Source organism: Gekko japonicus, unplaced genomic scaffold (genome assembly GCF_001447785.1).
Source record: "Gekko japonicus isolate JY-2015 unplaced genomic scaffold, Gekko_japonicus_V1.1 scaffold167, whole genome shotgun sequence".
Classification (NCBI taxonomy): domain Eukaryota; kingdom Metazoa; phylum Chordata; class Lepidosauria; order Squamata; family Gekkonidae; genus Gekko; species Gekko japonicus.
The window spans coordinates 398172-415685 of record NW_015164670.1 but is presented as its reverse complement, the minus strand read 5'-3'; the positions used below and the strand labels follow the sequence as shown (position 1 = coordinate 415685).

Genomic DNA, 17514 nt, shown 5'->3' with positions numbered 1-17514 from the left:
ATGCCCACATTTGAACGCTGAAAAGAATTAAGGTTTCTTGGCTTTTACCCTCACCAACCTCTCCACCCAACCTATACCACAATGGACGTTGAGACATGACAGCCAGGAATACACTCCAGGGGCTGAAAACTGATGCAGAAGTTAATTAAGTGTGTTCCTTTCCCTAAGTACCTGTAAAGAAGAGTCCATATTCAGAGTGCTCAGCATCATATTCTGACCTGGTAAAGGCAGTTTTGCCAGTTCACACATTAAAACAGAACATGGAAATGGTGCCCCCTGAAGGCACATCCAAGCCTATATGGGGGAAGAGGAATGATTTGGCCAGGTTTCTTTTAAAAAAACAAAAGCAAAGTCTTCTGAGCTCAAGTTAGTTATCTTACTTTGAGCCACGAGCAGCTTCTTCACTTTCAGTTGCAAATCAGACCCCCCCCCCCCCCCAATATTACCATTTAAAGGAAAAGAAGGGACAGGTACACGCACGCCAATAGCAAAACCACAAATTATCATTTTGTCATTTACTTTATTGCAGGTTTGGAGGACAGCCGTGTTGGTCTTCAGTAGAACAGCTAGATTCGAAGGTGCCCACTGGATTCAAATCTATCCTCAACCATCACCCTGTGAGGCAGGTTAGGCTGAGAGTGCATGACTGGCCCAAGGTCACACAAGCAAGCTTTCAGGGGCAGAGTGGGGATCTAAACCTGGGTCTCCCAGATCCTTCTTTGGCGCTGAAAACACTACCCCGGCTCTCAAAGAATGACTGGGCTATAGTCATACTTGACAATTAAACCTGCATTTGCATTGACAATGTCTTTTTAACAATGATTCTCTCCTGCCTTCTACCCTTTACATACAAAGCCCAAGCATCACTTTTCTGGGCCTAGTACAAACTGGAAATATGCCCCCCACCTCATTCTGGTCTCACCCACTACAATCTCATGAAAGAAAAATGCCTATTTTTATTTCCAAATTGTCATCAACCATTATATCACAGGAATGGGCATGCAGTTTGGACTGGACCCCCGAGGGGAGTGTACAATATTCCATCATTGCTTTGTTCTGTATATGCAAATAAGTCACCTGCAGAATAGTGAAACACACTGAGTGTGTTGTGGTTAGAACGTGTGGCTACACTCTGGAGACCTAAGTTCCTGGCAAGGGGCCAGGGCTCAATGATAGAGCACCTGCTTTGCACACTCCAAGTTCACTCCCTGGCATCTCCCACTAAAAGGACTGTGTAGCGCATGATATGAAAAACCTCTGAGACCCTGGAGAAATACTGCCAGTCAGAGTAGACAGTCCTGACTTCGACAGACCAAGGGTCTTACTCTGTATAAATGCAGCTTCATATGTTTGAACCCCCAGTTTGCCATGAAGTTTGCTGGATGACTTTGGACCAGTCACTCGCTTTTCGTTAGCCTCGCCTATTTCACAGGTTTGTCAAGAGGATTAAATAGGGAAGCGAGAACACACTTGTCATTCTGAGTTTCTTGAAGGAAAGGCGGGATTTAAAAATGCAGCAGATAGATTTTAATCTCTCATGAGAAAGTGCCCCAAGACAGCCAGCATACCCTCCAACATTTCACAAAAGAAAACAGGGACAACACTTGGAACACACCAGTTCTTATATGGAGGATTCACTGCTCGCAGATTTCAGATTTTTCTGCAAGCCTGGTGTTTTTCTCTGGTTTGTGGAAATATCTGTCATTCTGGTCATGACCCCAAGTCTCTGGATTTAAGTACCAGATATATTGATGAGGCTTTTCTAACATATCATTAACTTGAAGAACAATCTCTGCATTTAGATTAGCGGAGGAGGGGCAACAATGGCATAAATAAATACACATAGCAGGAGTCTTCATTGATATGTAATCTTTAAAGGGAGTGTGGCTTCCTTCAGTAATGATCCTTTATACGTGAATAATTGGGGGGGGGTTTTAAATGATAGAAGCAGGACCTGTAGCTTTAAGAAACAAATGCCCACAGTGGCCATTGCTAAGCAACAACAACAGCACTGCCAAACTTCAAGCCTTGGTTTCTGTGAGTAAAAGGCAGGGCTATTTTGGCCTTTGGGGGAGGACTCACTGGGGCCAGACCCAGCAGCAACCACTGGGCAACTTGCTACCATGTGCCTTGTATGACTTATCCAGGCCTGACTGCTTGCTACTGTTGAACAGCTGTAATCCTACGAAGCCAGCACATTGTAGCAGTTACAGTTTTAAATAAGGACCTAGGAGACCCAGGTTTGAATCCCCATTCTGCCATGGAAGCTGATTAGGAGACCTTAGGCCAGTCATATGTTCTCAGGGATATTATAAGGATAAAATGGAGAAGAGGAGAAGGGTGTAAGCTGCTTTGGGTCCTTATGGGGAGAAGGAAAGGGTATAAATGAAATAAATAAGTAACAAATATAGCTGAAGATGGAGGGCAGACAAAAGGTAGGCTGGTGGGTGGGAGGGAGGGAGGGAGTGAAGCAGAAAAGGGGAAGACAAATGGGGCTTTCAGGGATGGGAAAGAAAACATGGTGGGGAGGGTACAATGAGATGTCCCCTGCAAGTTGCAGGTGGGGTTCATGGCTTGTAACTATCCTAAGACACATTACTAAAATATATCTCACAAGCTGCGGGATGTGAAATGGCAGTTTGTGCATAGCATGATACCTGAGTGGGCATGCACATGAATTTGTACACATACACACTAGAGACAAATTGCATAGGGGAGAGAATTGAATCCTGAAAAAAATGACATCTCTCTGGTTCCTGGGGAATCAGCAAATACCAATTTACACAGGGGTCTACATTCGGACATCACCGCAGAAGGGTTTCGGAAGCCTTCAATTACAGTCTGGATGCTGGGGAGAACAGAAATGTGCCAGCACTGCAAACAAACCATGTTTGTGCCCCTCAGGAGACTTTTTTCTGTCACCTGTGTGTGTGGTACAGAGAAAAAAACCTCCGATACTTTAATGAGCCTATTAAGGTCTAGAATAAAGCTAATAGATTATAAGAGATTGGACTATGAATCCAAAAGATCCTGGTTCAAATCTTGCCTCTGCCATGAATTCCTAGGTGGTAATCCTAGGAGAAGTCTTGGCTTTAGTAACCTCACGCACCTTAAAGACTAACAAAAATATGTGGCAGGGTATGAGCTTTTGTGACTCACTGCTCACTTCTTCAGATACAGCTATAATGGGAATCTATTTATTGGAAAGTGGAGTGATTTCAGATGCCAAATGACATTATCAGGCAAATGACAATAGCAGGTGAATGACAACCTGTCAGCAAGCTGCCATTCTGTTTTCTGTGACCTCTGTGTACATATCCTTTCCCTGTTACACCCGGCTTGGCTTCTATCATCCTGCTCCTGCTTTGGAATGCAAAAGATAACTGCTGGAGGTTGTGTGGGGGAGACGATGCTGTAATGCTTGCCTATTGATTTTCCCAGGACTACTGCACCTGTGTTTTGTCTGATGTTCTGCCTGGTTCTCATGTACTGGGCGCGCAACCGTTTCCTTAGCCCGCCAGCGGGAAAGATATTCATTGGATCTGTATCTGTTTGAAGTTCCTTTATTATGCTTGACCTAACTGTGTATCCCCAGTTCTAACAAAGAACGTGTTTGAGTATGTCTTCAACGCTTTGAAATAAATTTTGCTTTTCTTTAAAACGTGGATTTATTCTCGATGCTTGGGGATCCAACATATTGTTAGAACTCCCTTTTCCTATCGTTCCGAATCTGACAAGATCATGAGCGGAATTGAGGGAAATCTACCTAACACGGAGGGGGACTCGGGATCGGTCCCACAAACCTCCGCGTCTTTGGTGTTCACGACTGCAGCCTCGATGGAGGGTGCCGTGGGGGGAACGATTCCCCGCCTGCCTGCACATCTGTCTTGGCCGCCTCCGACCCCTTCGCAATGGGGTCCGCGGAAGACTCACCAGCAGGATGATTGGACTATGTACAACACCCAAGGCACCCGTGAGGTGTACTCCCGTCGGGGGAGCGGATTACGTGAGAGTCTGTTTGACAAGGGATTGTTCCCGGAACCTGGGTCTACCTCGGAGAAGGGGAGCCCCAAGCAGGACCTCGAGGAGTGGATGTTCGAGCCGTCGGGACCGCGTGGTCACGCAGAAGATGAGGAGGGCACCGGAGCCTTCCAAACGGAAGAGGACTACGACCCACCCCCGGATTATCGCCCTCGGGACCCCATCCCGGAGGAAACTACCGGGGAACGTCTAGCAGAACTGGAAGACTCGGTGAGAGACTTAATGCGGGCATTCCAGGATGTGATGGAAGGCCTGCCGGGAATGTTGGACGTTAGAATGGCCAATTTCCTGGACGCACACGCCGCGCAGTTGCAAGTTGCTCCTGCACCGGGATTTCCCGCGCCGCCGATGCCTGCTCAGCCGCTGCAAGCACCGGGAGTTCCCGCGCAGCAGGTACCTGTCCAGCAGCCGGTGAGACCGCCTCCGCCAGTGCCTGCGCAGCCGCCGATGCCAGGGGGTCCGCCGGTGCCGGGTCTGCCGCCGCCGCTGAGGCCAATACCAGCAGGGCCACCGGTTGTACCGGGTTTCCCTCCCAGGGGAGCTCCGGGGCAGCTGGGCCCGTTGGTGAGGCCTCCACGACCCAGACCCAAGGATCTGCTGGAGGCTACCTTCGACGGCAACCCGGATGAACTCGCTTTCTTCACGGTGAGGGTGCATAAATTCGTAGAAGAGAGTCGACACCTGTTCCGAAATGAAGCTGGTCTCATTGATGTCATCTCGGCAAGACTGAAAGGAGACGCCGCCACATGGTATGTTGGACTGCACAACGACCGCGGTCCGGAACTTTTGAATTTGCGAGCATTCATGTGGGCGCTGAGGGCGAGATTCGAAGATGTCAACGCGAGTCAAAGAGCTAAAGCGTTCCTCCGGACCTACCGCCAGAACAAGAAGTCGGTTCGCGAGTACACTCTGGAATTCCACAAGCAAGCAGCTAAGCTCCGAGACTACCCTGATCATATATTGGCTGAGATGTATCGCTTGGGTCTCAACGCAGAAATCCGAGAAACGGTTCTGAAAACTGTCAACCCTGTCTCCCTGATGGCCTGGACCCAAGAAGCTGAAAATGCAGAAGACCGGCTCACCACCATCAAACTCGACCTGGCTGCTACGACCAACAGACCCGCCGCTGTCGGTGCCTCTAAACCCAAGACTCAACGCCTGTCGGAATCGGCAAGGGAACTACGGATGAAGATGGGGCTCTGTCTCAAGTGCGGGGAGAAGGGGCATTTCGCTGTGGATTGTGGCAGCCGTCAAGTCAAAGACAAGCCGCCTACCCCAAGCCCGAAGACACCGCTGTCGGGGAAGAAGGGGATGGCTAAACCGCGTTTCTCCAAAGCTCTGCAGGCAGCCCAAGGTTCGGGGGAAAATGAACCGGCTGCCGCCGAGTCCGAAGAAGAGCTGGTGGCTGAAACGGCGGAAAACGACAACGGCCTGTTGTGAGAGGCGCAAAACGACAAGGCCATTCTAATGCTGCGCCCAAGGTGGTGAGAGAAACCCCTTCCCTATTTTTCGTGACTGTCTCCTTAATGAATCCGCTCCTAGGAACCCACGTTAGGGTAAGAGCGTTGATTGATTCTGGGTGTGGGAGGGATCTCATCAGCCCTAGAGTGTTAGTTGCACTGGAAGCGGGGATAGTCCCCTTGAAGTCCCCCATCATTTTTACTCAGATGGATGGGGCACCCATGGAACCTTGTACGCACGAGACTATGGCTTTGCGGTTGGGGGCGGGAGATCATTGGGAATCCAGGTCCTTCATTGTCACCCCTAAATCGCAGTTCGACTTAGTACTGGGGAGTCCCTGGTTGTTTACCCATGACCCTTACATCTTGTGGGAAGAAGGGGTTGTCAAATTTGTGTCGGCTAAGTGTGTGGATCACTGCTGGGTGGATTCGTGGGGGGACCAGCCGACCACACAGTTCCCCTGCGGCACTTTGCAACCGGAAGAGTTAGCTTCTTTGCCTCGAGAGTATAGAGACTTGGCAAAGGTGTTTGGCGAAGAGGAAGCTAACGAATTGCCCCCTCATCGCTCGACTGACTGTGCTATTGAACTTTTGCCTGACTGTAAATTACCCAAAGGTAAAATTTATGCGATGGGGCCGGCTGAAAAAGTCGAACTGCGGAACTTTATTGATAAAAACCTAGCCCGAGGTTTCATTCGCCCGGCTTCCTCCCCTTTCGCCGCGCCTGTACTTTTCCGAAAGAAGAAGGACGGGGGGCTTAGGTTGTGCACTGACTATAGGGGTTTGAACGCTGTTTCTTTGTCCAATGCTTACCCCCTCCCATTAATTAAGGACTTGGTAGCTGAGGCCACCAAGGGCAAGATCTTCTCGAAACTTGACCTCCGGGATGCATATTTCCGTGTGCGCATCCGGGAGGGGGATGAAAGTAAGACTGCATTTAATACCCCTTTGGGGCAGTTTGAGTACCTCGTTATGCCCTTCGGCCTTCAAGGGGCTCCGGGGGTCTTCATGAACCTAATCAATGAGGTCCTACATGAGTTTCTATTCAAAGGAGTGGTCCTTTACCTTGATGATGTGTTGCTGTACTCTCAGGACCTCCAGTCGCATATTAAATTGGTGCGCCAGGTCCTTAAGCGACTTTATGAACACCACTTGTTTGCTAAGCTGTCAAAATGTGAATTCCACAAGACATGCATTGACTTTTTGGGATACCGCATCTCTGGGGGGAAGGTTGAAATGGACCCTGCTAAAATTCAGGCTGTACTTGACTGGGAGCCCCCCAGGACCCGCAAACAATTGCAAATGTTCCTCGGATTTGCCAATTTTTACAGAAATTTCATCCAGAATTTCGCGCAAATTGCCCTTCCCCTGACTGAGTTGCTAAAGACCAAAGGGAAGGGTTTTGATGCTACGAAACCTGGCGCCCCGCTTAAATGGTCCCCTGCTTGCGCAGAGGCTTTTGAGAAACTTAAACTGATGTTCACCTCCGAGCCGGTGCTGGCGCGCCCTGATGAATCTAAGAAGTTTATTGTCCAAACTGATGCCTCGGATGTGGCTATGGGGGCCGCTATTTTGCAAGAAGGGGAAGATGGTCGGTTACATCCCCTGGCATTTGTGTCTAAAAAGTTTTCTGATGCCGAACGAAACTGGGGGATTTGGGAAAAGGAAGCGTCAGCGATCCGGCTGGCTCTCTCCACTTGGAGGCAGTGGCTGGAGGGGGCGCAACTGCCGTTTGAAGTCTGGACTGATCATAAGAATCTGGAGATGCTGAAATCCCCCCGTTCTCTCAACGCTAAGCAACTTCGTTGGGCGGACTTCTTCGCTAAGTTTCGATTCACACTTCGTCATTTCCCGGGGGCGGCTAATTCCCTGGCTGACGCGCTTTCACGCCTCCCACAACATGACAGTCAGCGTGAGATCATCATGGACTCTGTTTTTTCCCCCTCCCATCTGGGGGGGGCCGTAGTCACCCGGGCGCAGGCGCGAACGATTCCACACTCTGATGAGACTTCGCCTTCCCTGTTCCCTGTGGGAGGGGGGGCCTGGGTCCAGAAATATCTTTCTGCTTTTACTGCTGAGGATGATGCCTCCCTTAAGACATTACCTGATTGTGTCCGTAGCCCTGAAGGTCTGATTTATTCTGGAGACAAATTGTATGTGCCTATTTCGATGAGGAGGGAGGTGATGGAGTCTGCTCACGGTTCGAAACTGGCAGGGCATTGGAGTTTCGTTAAATCTTTGCAACTCATCCGCAGGCAATTCTGGTGGCCACAAATGCGCAAAGACCTCTTGATGTTTGTTAGGTCCTGCCAAACCTGTGCCTTAACTAAACCCAGGATGGGCAAGCCTCCTGGTTTACTGCAGCCACTCCCTACTCCGTCGAGACCATGGGAAGTGGTGTCCATGGATTTTATTACTGACCTCCCTGCGAGCAAAGGGAACACTGTTATTTGGGTGGTTGTTGATTTGTTTTCTAAGCAAGCTCATTTTGTGCCTTTTCCTTCCTTGCCTACAGCTCAGAGGTTGGCGAAATCGTTTATGTCCCACGTGGTGAAAATTCATCAATTACCTGCTAAGTTAATTTCTGACAGGGGGACCCAATTTGTTTCTAAATTTTGGAGGGAACTTCTTTCCATTTTAGGGGTCGAACAAGGGCTCAGCAGCGCGTATCATCCCGAAACTGACGGACAAACGGAAAGGGTTAATCAGACTCTGGAACAATACCTGCGTTGTTTTACTAATTATCAACAGAATGATTGGTGTGAATTATTGCCTCTTGCTGAATATTGTTATAACAATACGGTCCATAGCTCCACAGGCATGTCTCCTTATAAAGCTGTATCTGGTTACGACAGTCCCCCCCTCCCTTTCTTGGAGGGGATGGGCCAACGTCCTGTGGGGGATGCTGATACATGGTGTATGTCCTTGCAAAAAGCATGGCCGCTGCTATGCCAAACACTTGACGCAGCCAAGGCTGCTTACAAGACCCAGGCAGACAAGGGTAGGGTGGTGGGGTTTGATCTGAAACCTGGGGATCTTGTGTATGTCTCGACCAAGAACATTAAGATGCTGCGGCCTAGCAGAAAATTGGGATGGAAGTTCATTGGTCCGTTCAAAGTGCGTAAAGTCATAAATGATGTGGCAGTTGATGTTGTTTTGCCTAAGAATTTACGTGCCTTGCATTCTGTCTTTCACATGAGTCTATTGAAGAAGGATCCTGGACCGTCTCCTTGGAGACCAGAGACTACTCCTCCTCCGCCTGTCATATTGGAAGGGGATGAACATTTTGAAATAGCTGATATCCTTGATTGTAAAGTGAAACGTGGTAAACTCTGGTACCTTATCGAATGGGTTGATTTCGGTCCCCAGCACCGCGAATGGGTGGAAGAAGGGGATATTCGGGCCCCTTACCTGATCCGTAGTTTCCACAGAAGGTTCCCGGACAAACCGGGAGGTCTCCCGCCCAGCCCGGGAGGTCTCCCGCCCAGGCCGGGAGGTGTGTTGTAAGTGTATTTTAAGGGGGGCAGTATGTCAGCAAGCTGCCATTCTGTTTTCTGTGACCTCTGTGTACATATCCTTTCCCTGTTACACCCGGCTTGGCTTCTATCATCCTGCTCCTGCTTTGGAATGCAAAAGATAACTGCTGGAGGTTGTGTGGGGGAGACGATGCTGTAATGCTTGCCTATTGATTTTCCCAGGACTACTGCACCTGTGTTTTGTCTGATGTTCTGCCTGGTTCTCATGTACTGGGCGCGCAACCGTTTCCTTAGCCCGCCAGCGGGAAAGATATTCATTGGATCTGTATCTGTTTGAAGTTCCTTTATTATGCTTGACCTAACTGTGTATCCCCAGTTCTAACAAAGAACGTGTTTGAGTATGTCTTCAACGCTTTGAAATAAATTTTGCTTTTCTTTAAAACGTGGATTTATTCTCGATGCTTGGGGATCCAACACAACCACGCCTGCTATTGTCATTCACCTGCTATTGTCATTTGCCTGATAATGTCATTTGGCATCTGAAATCACTTCTCTCTCTAAGATATAAAGACAGATGGACTCCCATTCTACCTGTATCTGAAGAAGTGAGCAGCCTCTCACAAAAGCTCATATCCTGCCACATATTTTTGTTAGTCCTTCAGGTGCTACTGGATTCTTGCTCTTTTTTTTTTAAAGCTTTTAGTTATTTCTTGCTAAGAACCCTTTCTCCTCCTCCCCTATTTTTTCCCCACATCTAACCTGATGAAGAGCTCTGGAGACCTTGAAAGTTGGCACTATGTCTTATTTCCTTTGTCTGTACTGCTCTGCACTTAAGATGTACAACTCTCTTTAGCAAAACAGTCAAAGTATTCTCGTCACTTAATACGATGGTCATAATGTCTATAGAGGAATAGATTTTCCCCTCAAAAGTTTCCACAGCTCCTTGGGGCATTATAGTTCAGAGAAGCAGAGCCACTGAAGAATGGTTTTTATGATACAGATAGTGCATTACATTTCTTCTGCATAGTCGCAGTTAGTGGGAAGACCTGCTGCTGCAGTTATGCTTTTGAGTGAGGCATTTCAGGTAATGGTTGCTCAGAAATGCCTTACCTATTGAAGTGTGTTCTCACTCAGAATCCCCAGGAACAGATCGAGATTTCAGCAAACGCTCAAATGAGGCATATTCTGTAATAATTGTGCACCGTCAAGTCCCAACCGAGTCATGGTGACCCCGGACCATAGAGTTTTCAAGGCAAGAGATGAGCAAAGGTGATTCACCATTGCCTTCTCTGCACAGATATCAAGGTCTTCTTTGGTGGTCTTTCATCCAGTTACTGACCATGGCCAACACTGCTTAGCTTCCAAACTCTGACGAGATTGGGCTTGTCAGGGCTATTCAGGCTGCTGGAGACATATTCTAAAGTGATGAAATGTGTAAGAAGTGCCCTTGATTCGGGTGGTTCTTTAAAAAGGCAAGAGTCCCCCCACCCCACCCCAATTAAGCAGTATAATGAGGCAGACAGTGTTTTTTTCCCCCTGTAAGAAAGCATTCCAGAGAACATATCACTTTCATGTTTGAGTCATGAAGCTGGGAATCAATCTGGAGGGGAACACACAAATCTCTGCTTCTAAAAAGACAAGGAATAGGGAACCACAGATTCAATCCAAAAGAGGGGGTGTACATTGCTCAGTGGTATAGTGCATGTTCTGTGTGAAAGAGGTCCACAACATCTCCATTTAAAGAAATTCTGAAGAACACATAACCAAAAGAATGCAATACACAGCACGTAGAAATGTTAACTCTAACGTCCACAATGAAAGCGTCAAATAACGTCCACAATTGAAAGCGTCAAATAAGACATGGGTCTCTGAAGCAGCTAGTTTTGGTGGCCAATTTCCCCAAATGTTTGATGCTCTCTTTCCTATAGGGCTTTCAAGAAACAAACAGAAGTGCTTTGCCATTGGTTTGTCAAGCAGTCGTATGTTGGCTATCCCACAACTTCGGCTGACCTGCCCGGCATCAACCAGAGCCCACGCCTTCTCCATCATGGCTCCTCCTCTGTGGAATGGACTTCCTGAAGGAGTCAGAGGGAGATCTTCAGGAGATGCTGCAAGGCTTGCCTGTTTTCCAGGGTTTTTGAGGGAGTTTGAATTGGTAGGCATCTTTTCAGGTGTGTGCGTGGGTGGGAGAGATTTGGGGGTTATTTTATTGTGGTTTGGCCCCAACCAAGTATTAACTAGGGCCAACCCAGCTTCTGAGATTCAATGAGCTCAGGCTAGCCTGGGCCATCCAGTTAAAATAAGTAGTAAAATAAAAATAACGCTGAGCATGTTTGCTCCCACAACTGGTGGATTCCTTCTGAGGCCCAATACCCCGCTCATGAAATCAAGCTTAAATTTAGAACTTGCTGCTGGTACAATCCAGTGTGTACCAACCTGGGACATCACACCAGCACGGTAAGTAGGTGGCTGATGTCACTGAGCCAAGAACAACCCACAATGCCAGGCACATAAGGGGAAACCTGTTATGCAGCCCAGGAAGCCAGAAGACATGGGGAAAAGAACTACTCATCTATGCTTTGCCTCAAAAGCAGCCTTTCACCTGAGACAAGTAACATTTCCTTTAAGTGAGCAAATGCTCAAGCTGACACACAAATGAGAGGACAGGATGGCAAAAGGCTCCACTAAATATTTTTGCACCTATCTGCAGTTTGATCAATAGTCATTCCACACCATCATAAGCTTTCCGTCCTTTATGATGGATGTAGTGTTCAGCTACTTCCATAACACTGGAATTCAAATGAGGCATAACCTCCTCCTTGCACCTCCTGGGGCATTACAAACACCAGCACAAGTTGCACATGATATTGCAACAGCTTGTCCATCTAGGACTAGGGTTGCCAACTTCCACGTGGGGCCTGGAGTTCTCCCAAAATTACAACTGATCTCCAAACTACAATGCTCAGTTTCCATTGAGGAAGTGGCAGCTTTGGAGGGCGGACTCTACGGCATTACAGCCCTACTGAGCTCCCTCCTAGGGTTGCCAGATCCCCAGTCCCTGGCAGCCGGTGGGAGGAAATCCTGCCCCCAGCTGGCCTGAAAGGCGACATGATGACATCACCGGGAAGTGACAGCATCGCGGCAACACTCTGGGGTTTTTTTAAACTCTATGGTAAAATTGCCCACAAACCATAGAGTTTTACCCAAAAACAAGAGCATCACTCCCCAACATCAACAATGTGATGACGCAACTTCTGGGGGGCGTCATTGCAGTGCACGTGCCTGAAGATCCCAGAATGGACCCAGGAACCCCCCCCCCCCACACCGGCTGCCAGGTAGGACCTGGCAACCCTACTTCCTCCCCAAAACTCCATCCTCTGCAGGCTCCACCCTCAAATCTCCAAGAATTTCCCAGCCTGGAGTTGGCAGCCCTATCTAGGACCACAGTGCTTACCCCCCACTCAAAATCCTCTCCTTTTTCTTCATGAATCAAGAAAATGCAACCAAAATAGGGGAGAATAGATTAAAATAAAAACATATATAATTCTAATAAAACAATTGTCTTTTAATAAATGCACAAGGTACAAGTCAGAAAGCATTCATATCAAAGTAAGGAAGGATTCAGATTTTTTAAAAAATAACACAGACTAAACATGTTTCAACTAAACAGCCTTCTTTGGTGGTCCCTAAAACATAAAAAGCATTGCTTCATAAAGTTCATATACAATTAAAATATCAAGAGTATAAGCACAGTATCGATATCATAATGGACTGTTGGACTGAGCCCCATCGATGATTCTTCACAGGCCTTTGGTGGGGAGTGGGGCAGGCCTTTGCTTCTCACAAACCTTCAAGGTGGCATACCTTTTCTCTGACTCTTCCCTCAACCAGAAATGAAAACTCCTATATGACTACACAAAGCCAGTCTTTGATGCAACTACTTAATTCAGAAATACAAATGATTCACAAGGAATACAATTTCCTCTTTAAACAATTGCTTAAATCTATGTGTCCTGCTGCTCAATGCCTCCCAGCTTTGGGCAAGTGAAACTCAATGAAGGATGTTTGACTCCTTGGTCTACACCCATTCTGTGCCTTTCAAACTATCTGCATCATTTCACATATAGACACACATAGAAATTAACTTTAAAGTCAGACAGAGTACCGGCCTTAAAAAACAATCATCTCACGCTTGAGAATGGTTATGTGTAAGTTTCTTTCAACAATGAAATGAGTACCTGGAAAAGTACTAGAAGCTAGGCAGCTTTATTTGGGTGCTAATATTACTTTAAGCCACAGTAAAAAGCGCCTTCACATAAAGTATAATGGCCACAAGTTTTGAAATGGAGGTACCAGAATTGTTACTCTTCCCTTTAAAAACATTAAAAATATCTGGCACAGGATGAGAGGACAAGGCTAAACTATCCAGACAGCCAACACTTTATAAATCCAAGGAGAAGCGACTGTTAATATATTTCCACAATAATGCAATGTAAATTGAAGGGTCATTTCCCTTTTATATCACTTTTATAAGGCAGTTTACTTTTTTAAAAAATGGAAAAACCCTGGTTTAACCCATAGCTTGCAACTGAAGTTCAAACTCAGACTGTGGAGCAATGCAGACGGCACATCTTTTCAAATCAGAGAGTAGTCCCTTATCTGAAAAACCAAGGGACACTTAATTCAGTTCCTGAATTTCCCCATGTCTCCACAATTACATCAGGCTGCCTTCATCATATGATGCTTGCTTGCTCAAACGTTAATGTTTATACTGCTCCCAATGCTCGAGTGCGGGTGGGCATTCGCTCTGGGAGGAGGAAGGCCAAACACTACGCTGCCTGTGTAGCAAAAAAGGTAGTAACTCTCTTGGATGATTCCAGTTGCTGTTTTTTTAAAAAAAAACAAATCTGACTTAAGGCAGGCTGTTTTCTATGCTATATACCATGTCAAACACATTCAACATGTTTCACTTGCTGTGCTAGGGACTATTCAAAGGTGAATTCAAAGCTTGAACCATGAAGCTGCCTTATACAGACCACTGATCTGTTGTCAGTATAGTTCGTTATAACTGGCAGCTGCTCTCCAGGTTATCAGGCAGAGGTCTCTCACATCACCTACAACCTGATCCTTTTAAATGGAGATTCTGGGGACTGGATGTGGGAATTTCTGCATGCAAATTTCTGCATGCATGTACCACTGAGCCACAGCTTGAATTCATTAGTACACTTTGTTTACTTTATTTTTATTCCATCATACCCCACCTTTCTCTCCAATGGGGACCCACAGCAGCTTACATCATGTCCCTCTCCTCCATTTTATCCTCACAACGACCCTGCAAAGCAGGTTAGGCTGAGAGAGAGTGACTGGTCCAAGGTCACCCAGCAAGCTTCCCTGGCACAAGTGGGGATTTGAACCTGGGTCTTCCAGACACTTCCAGAAACTAGCCGGACACTCGTCCCCACTATATCACACTGGCAAAGTACTGCTTTCTCTCTTTGTTTGACAAGACATTACTACTAAATCAAGAATGCTGAGGAATAGTCAGTGTACTTTCCCTCCAAACAACGGAACAAGCCTCTCAGAAATGGGATAATGCATGCAGGGAGCTTAAAGCCAATTTAAAGGCTTCTGCCCCACCCAAATTTAAACTCAAGATAGCTTACAACAGAAACCATACAACACAGAGAACGCAAAACAACAGAACATAGTTAAAATAACTTCATCTGCCACATCTGTGAACAGCTCACCTCAAAGAGTCACTCATCTTGAGAAACGGTTCAGGTTAAGGAAAAATCTAATAAATGGGGTTGGAACTACAGTGGAAACACCAGCAGCAGAGCAATATTATCGGAAGCCTTAACTTCAGCGTCCTGATCCAGGCCTTCAATGCAGGATCCACAAGTAAACAGGCGGGATTCTGGCTCCGTTGTGGATGGAACCCCAGGCTGCCAGACAATGGCACAGTTTACCATGGGACAATGGATATCACGCAAGGGGAACAACTGGGGGTGACACTGAAACCAAACCAAATTTCATGCCGCTCCCCCAAACCCACCACTTCCACAGAACTGAAGCCGCATTTGGAGTAGAACAAAGTTGGGGACCAGTGGCACTGGACTCAAACTTTGTTCTGCTGCTTCAGACCAACACAGCTTCTCACTTCATTTGGAGCAGTTCTCCTTCACACTCCTGACAGATTATCGTACTTCCGCTCCAAAACCAGCAAGATCACAGATGTGATTTTTTTAAAAAATGCAACACAAGTTCACACAGACTGAGCCAACAAAATATTACAGTTCCCTGTTAAATTTCACTCCACACCTGTTTCTTGCTTAGCAGGACAAGGCTAATTCCAGCCAAATACACACCATATTACTATGTTTTCAGCTGAACTCCATAAGCCAGCTTTTCCCATCATCTGACCATTTGGCAGAAAACAAGCAAGATCAAAAGGGCTGGTTTCCTAACAAATGGAAAGTCACCCCAAGCAAGCGCAACAAGTTACAAGGCAGAACATATTTTAAACAGCAGCCTTTTTTTCCTCCCTCAAGGATTAAGAAAATAATACATTCTTGCTGTTTCTGAGAATCAGAAACCCCTCCAAGTTCAGCATGCATATTATACAGTCTTCTCTCTCTCTTTCTCTCTCACACACACACACACATTGACTTAACCTGCCAATTCCGCTCTACCTTCAACCATGCAACTAGACCCTCCATTACTCACAAGAGGGAGCTGGATATACCGGTCGTGAGTAGCGCGTCTGCCCCATTATTAGATTCTTCAAGGCAGCTCAGAGAAAAAAGAAAGACGAGAGGGAGCGTATTCTGGAAGCAGACATTGGCCTTTCAAAGGATGACGAGTCAGCTCCTGGAGGCAAGGAAACTTATATCTGGTGTCCGGAGAAACAGACCGCTGAATTTAGCCAGAGATCCTCAGGGTGTCAAGTCAAGGCACGGCCGTTCCTGTTCTTTCTGCACTCCTGGCCCGGGCAACTTGGCGATTCTCATACATCAGCTCCCATGCCAGCTCCCTTCAAGGAGGAATGCCTGTCATTCCAGAGTGCGTACTCTCCTTAGGGCTGGATCTCAGGAAGGAGGAGTCATTTGAGCATACGCAAAATAATCAACACCCCTTGCTCTTGAAAAGCAGAGGTTTAAAGGCTGCAGGAGGGAGGGAGGGAGGAAGGAAGGGGCCAGCAGGATTGCTTGGGAGACTTCAAAAGGGAAGTTTATAAGCAGGCCAGTCCTAATTGCCATACTTTTACTCTTTTTTTATAAAAGGGGGGGAGGGAAGAAGCCCAATACTCTGGAGTTTCTCAACCCTTTGGGCACACATTACAGATCACCTGAAATGCATTAGTTCTCCCTGCACACCCTTTAACTACCTTGTTTACGGCTAATCAAGATTACATGGTGGTTTAAAAAGAGAGAGAGTGGACTTTGGCACATACTTTATGTATACATGACTTCTTGGATCAGTTACTGGTCATGATTTCAACCCCCTCCCAACATACTAAAATGCAGAGGAGTAAACTTAGGTTAGCATATTACAGTGAAGCAAACACAAAATGGAACAGGTTTGCTGCAGTGTTCAAAAGGGTAATCATATGCAGTTCTTCATACTGCTCTGTCCAGGGCATATACGCCTCCCTATGCCTATCCAAACTTGCTCTGTGGACATATATTGCTGCCTTCCCAACTTATACAGCTTTCAAGGTACAATTCAGCAATCTTTCTGATTTTTGAAAGGTTAAAACTTTGTATCTCGACTGCTTTAAAGATAAGGCAGGCTATGAAGGGGATAGCACATACCATGGTACCCTCGCGCCTCTCTTCCCCATCAACAAAACACACTTTCTACATTGTTGAGGACACCCACTCAACTGTAACCAGGTGTGCCCCCCCACAGTATGTCCTGTTTCATACACAAACACAAGATTCTTTCTTTTATTGAACAAAAAAGTTTGATAGCTTTGGTGTAGTGGTTACAGTGGTCAGACTAGGACTGGGAAAGACCTAGGTTCAAACCTCCACCTGCCATGAAACTTACCAGGTGACAGGACCAGTCATTCCCACTGCCTAACCTATCTCACAAGGTTATTGTAAGGATAAACTGGAGGAAGAAAGAACCACGTGCAACATTCCCAAGCTCCTAAGAAGATGGGTGGGATAAAAATGAACTCAAAAATAGAATCCGCTATCTTGTTTCAATTTTTGAGAGATAAAATACTTTTTAAACAAAAAAATGGGCAGAGGTTGTGCTTTTAGTTATATACTATAATAAGAATGCATGACATGTTCACTGTGAATCAGAAATGTAAGCTAGCACGACAAATGTAACTGATATGTTTTTATTGTAACCATTGCACGTGACCTCATGAAAGATCTGTAGCCTATTATAATATGCAAACAATTAGATTAATCAAAGGAGCTGTTCATTTTTCCGTTCAGTATGCATGCTGCAGCATAACAGCACACACATCACTCTGACACCACCAAGGTCTCTCTCACCTTTTTTTTTTTAAGATAAATTTT

The 17514-nt window shown here is 46.5% G+C and overlaps 1 protein-coding gene across 1 annotated transcript in view; it reads right to left on the bottom strand.

Moving 5' to 3' along the window:
• The window catches only part of PHACTR4 (phosphatase and actin regulator 4), a 60585-nt gene extending 44578 nt beyond the window's left edge, over positions 1–16007 (bottom strand). Inside the window, 1 exon segment of the mRNA XM_015409202.1 lies at positions 15704–16007. Within this exon segment, the coding sequence (XP_015264688.1) occupies positions 15704–15749 (46 nt within the window). The 5' untranslated portion in view covers positions 15750–16007.
• Between the last annotated feature and the right edge of the window lie 1507 nt (positions 16008–17514).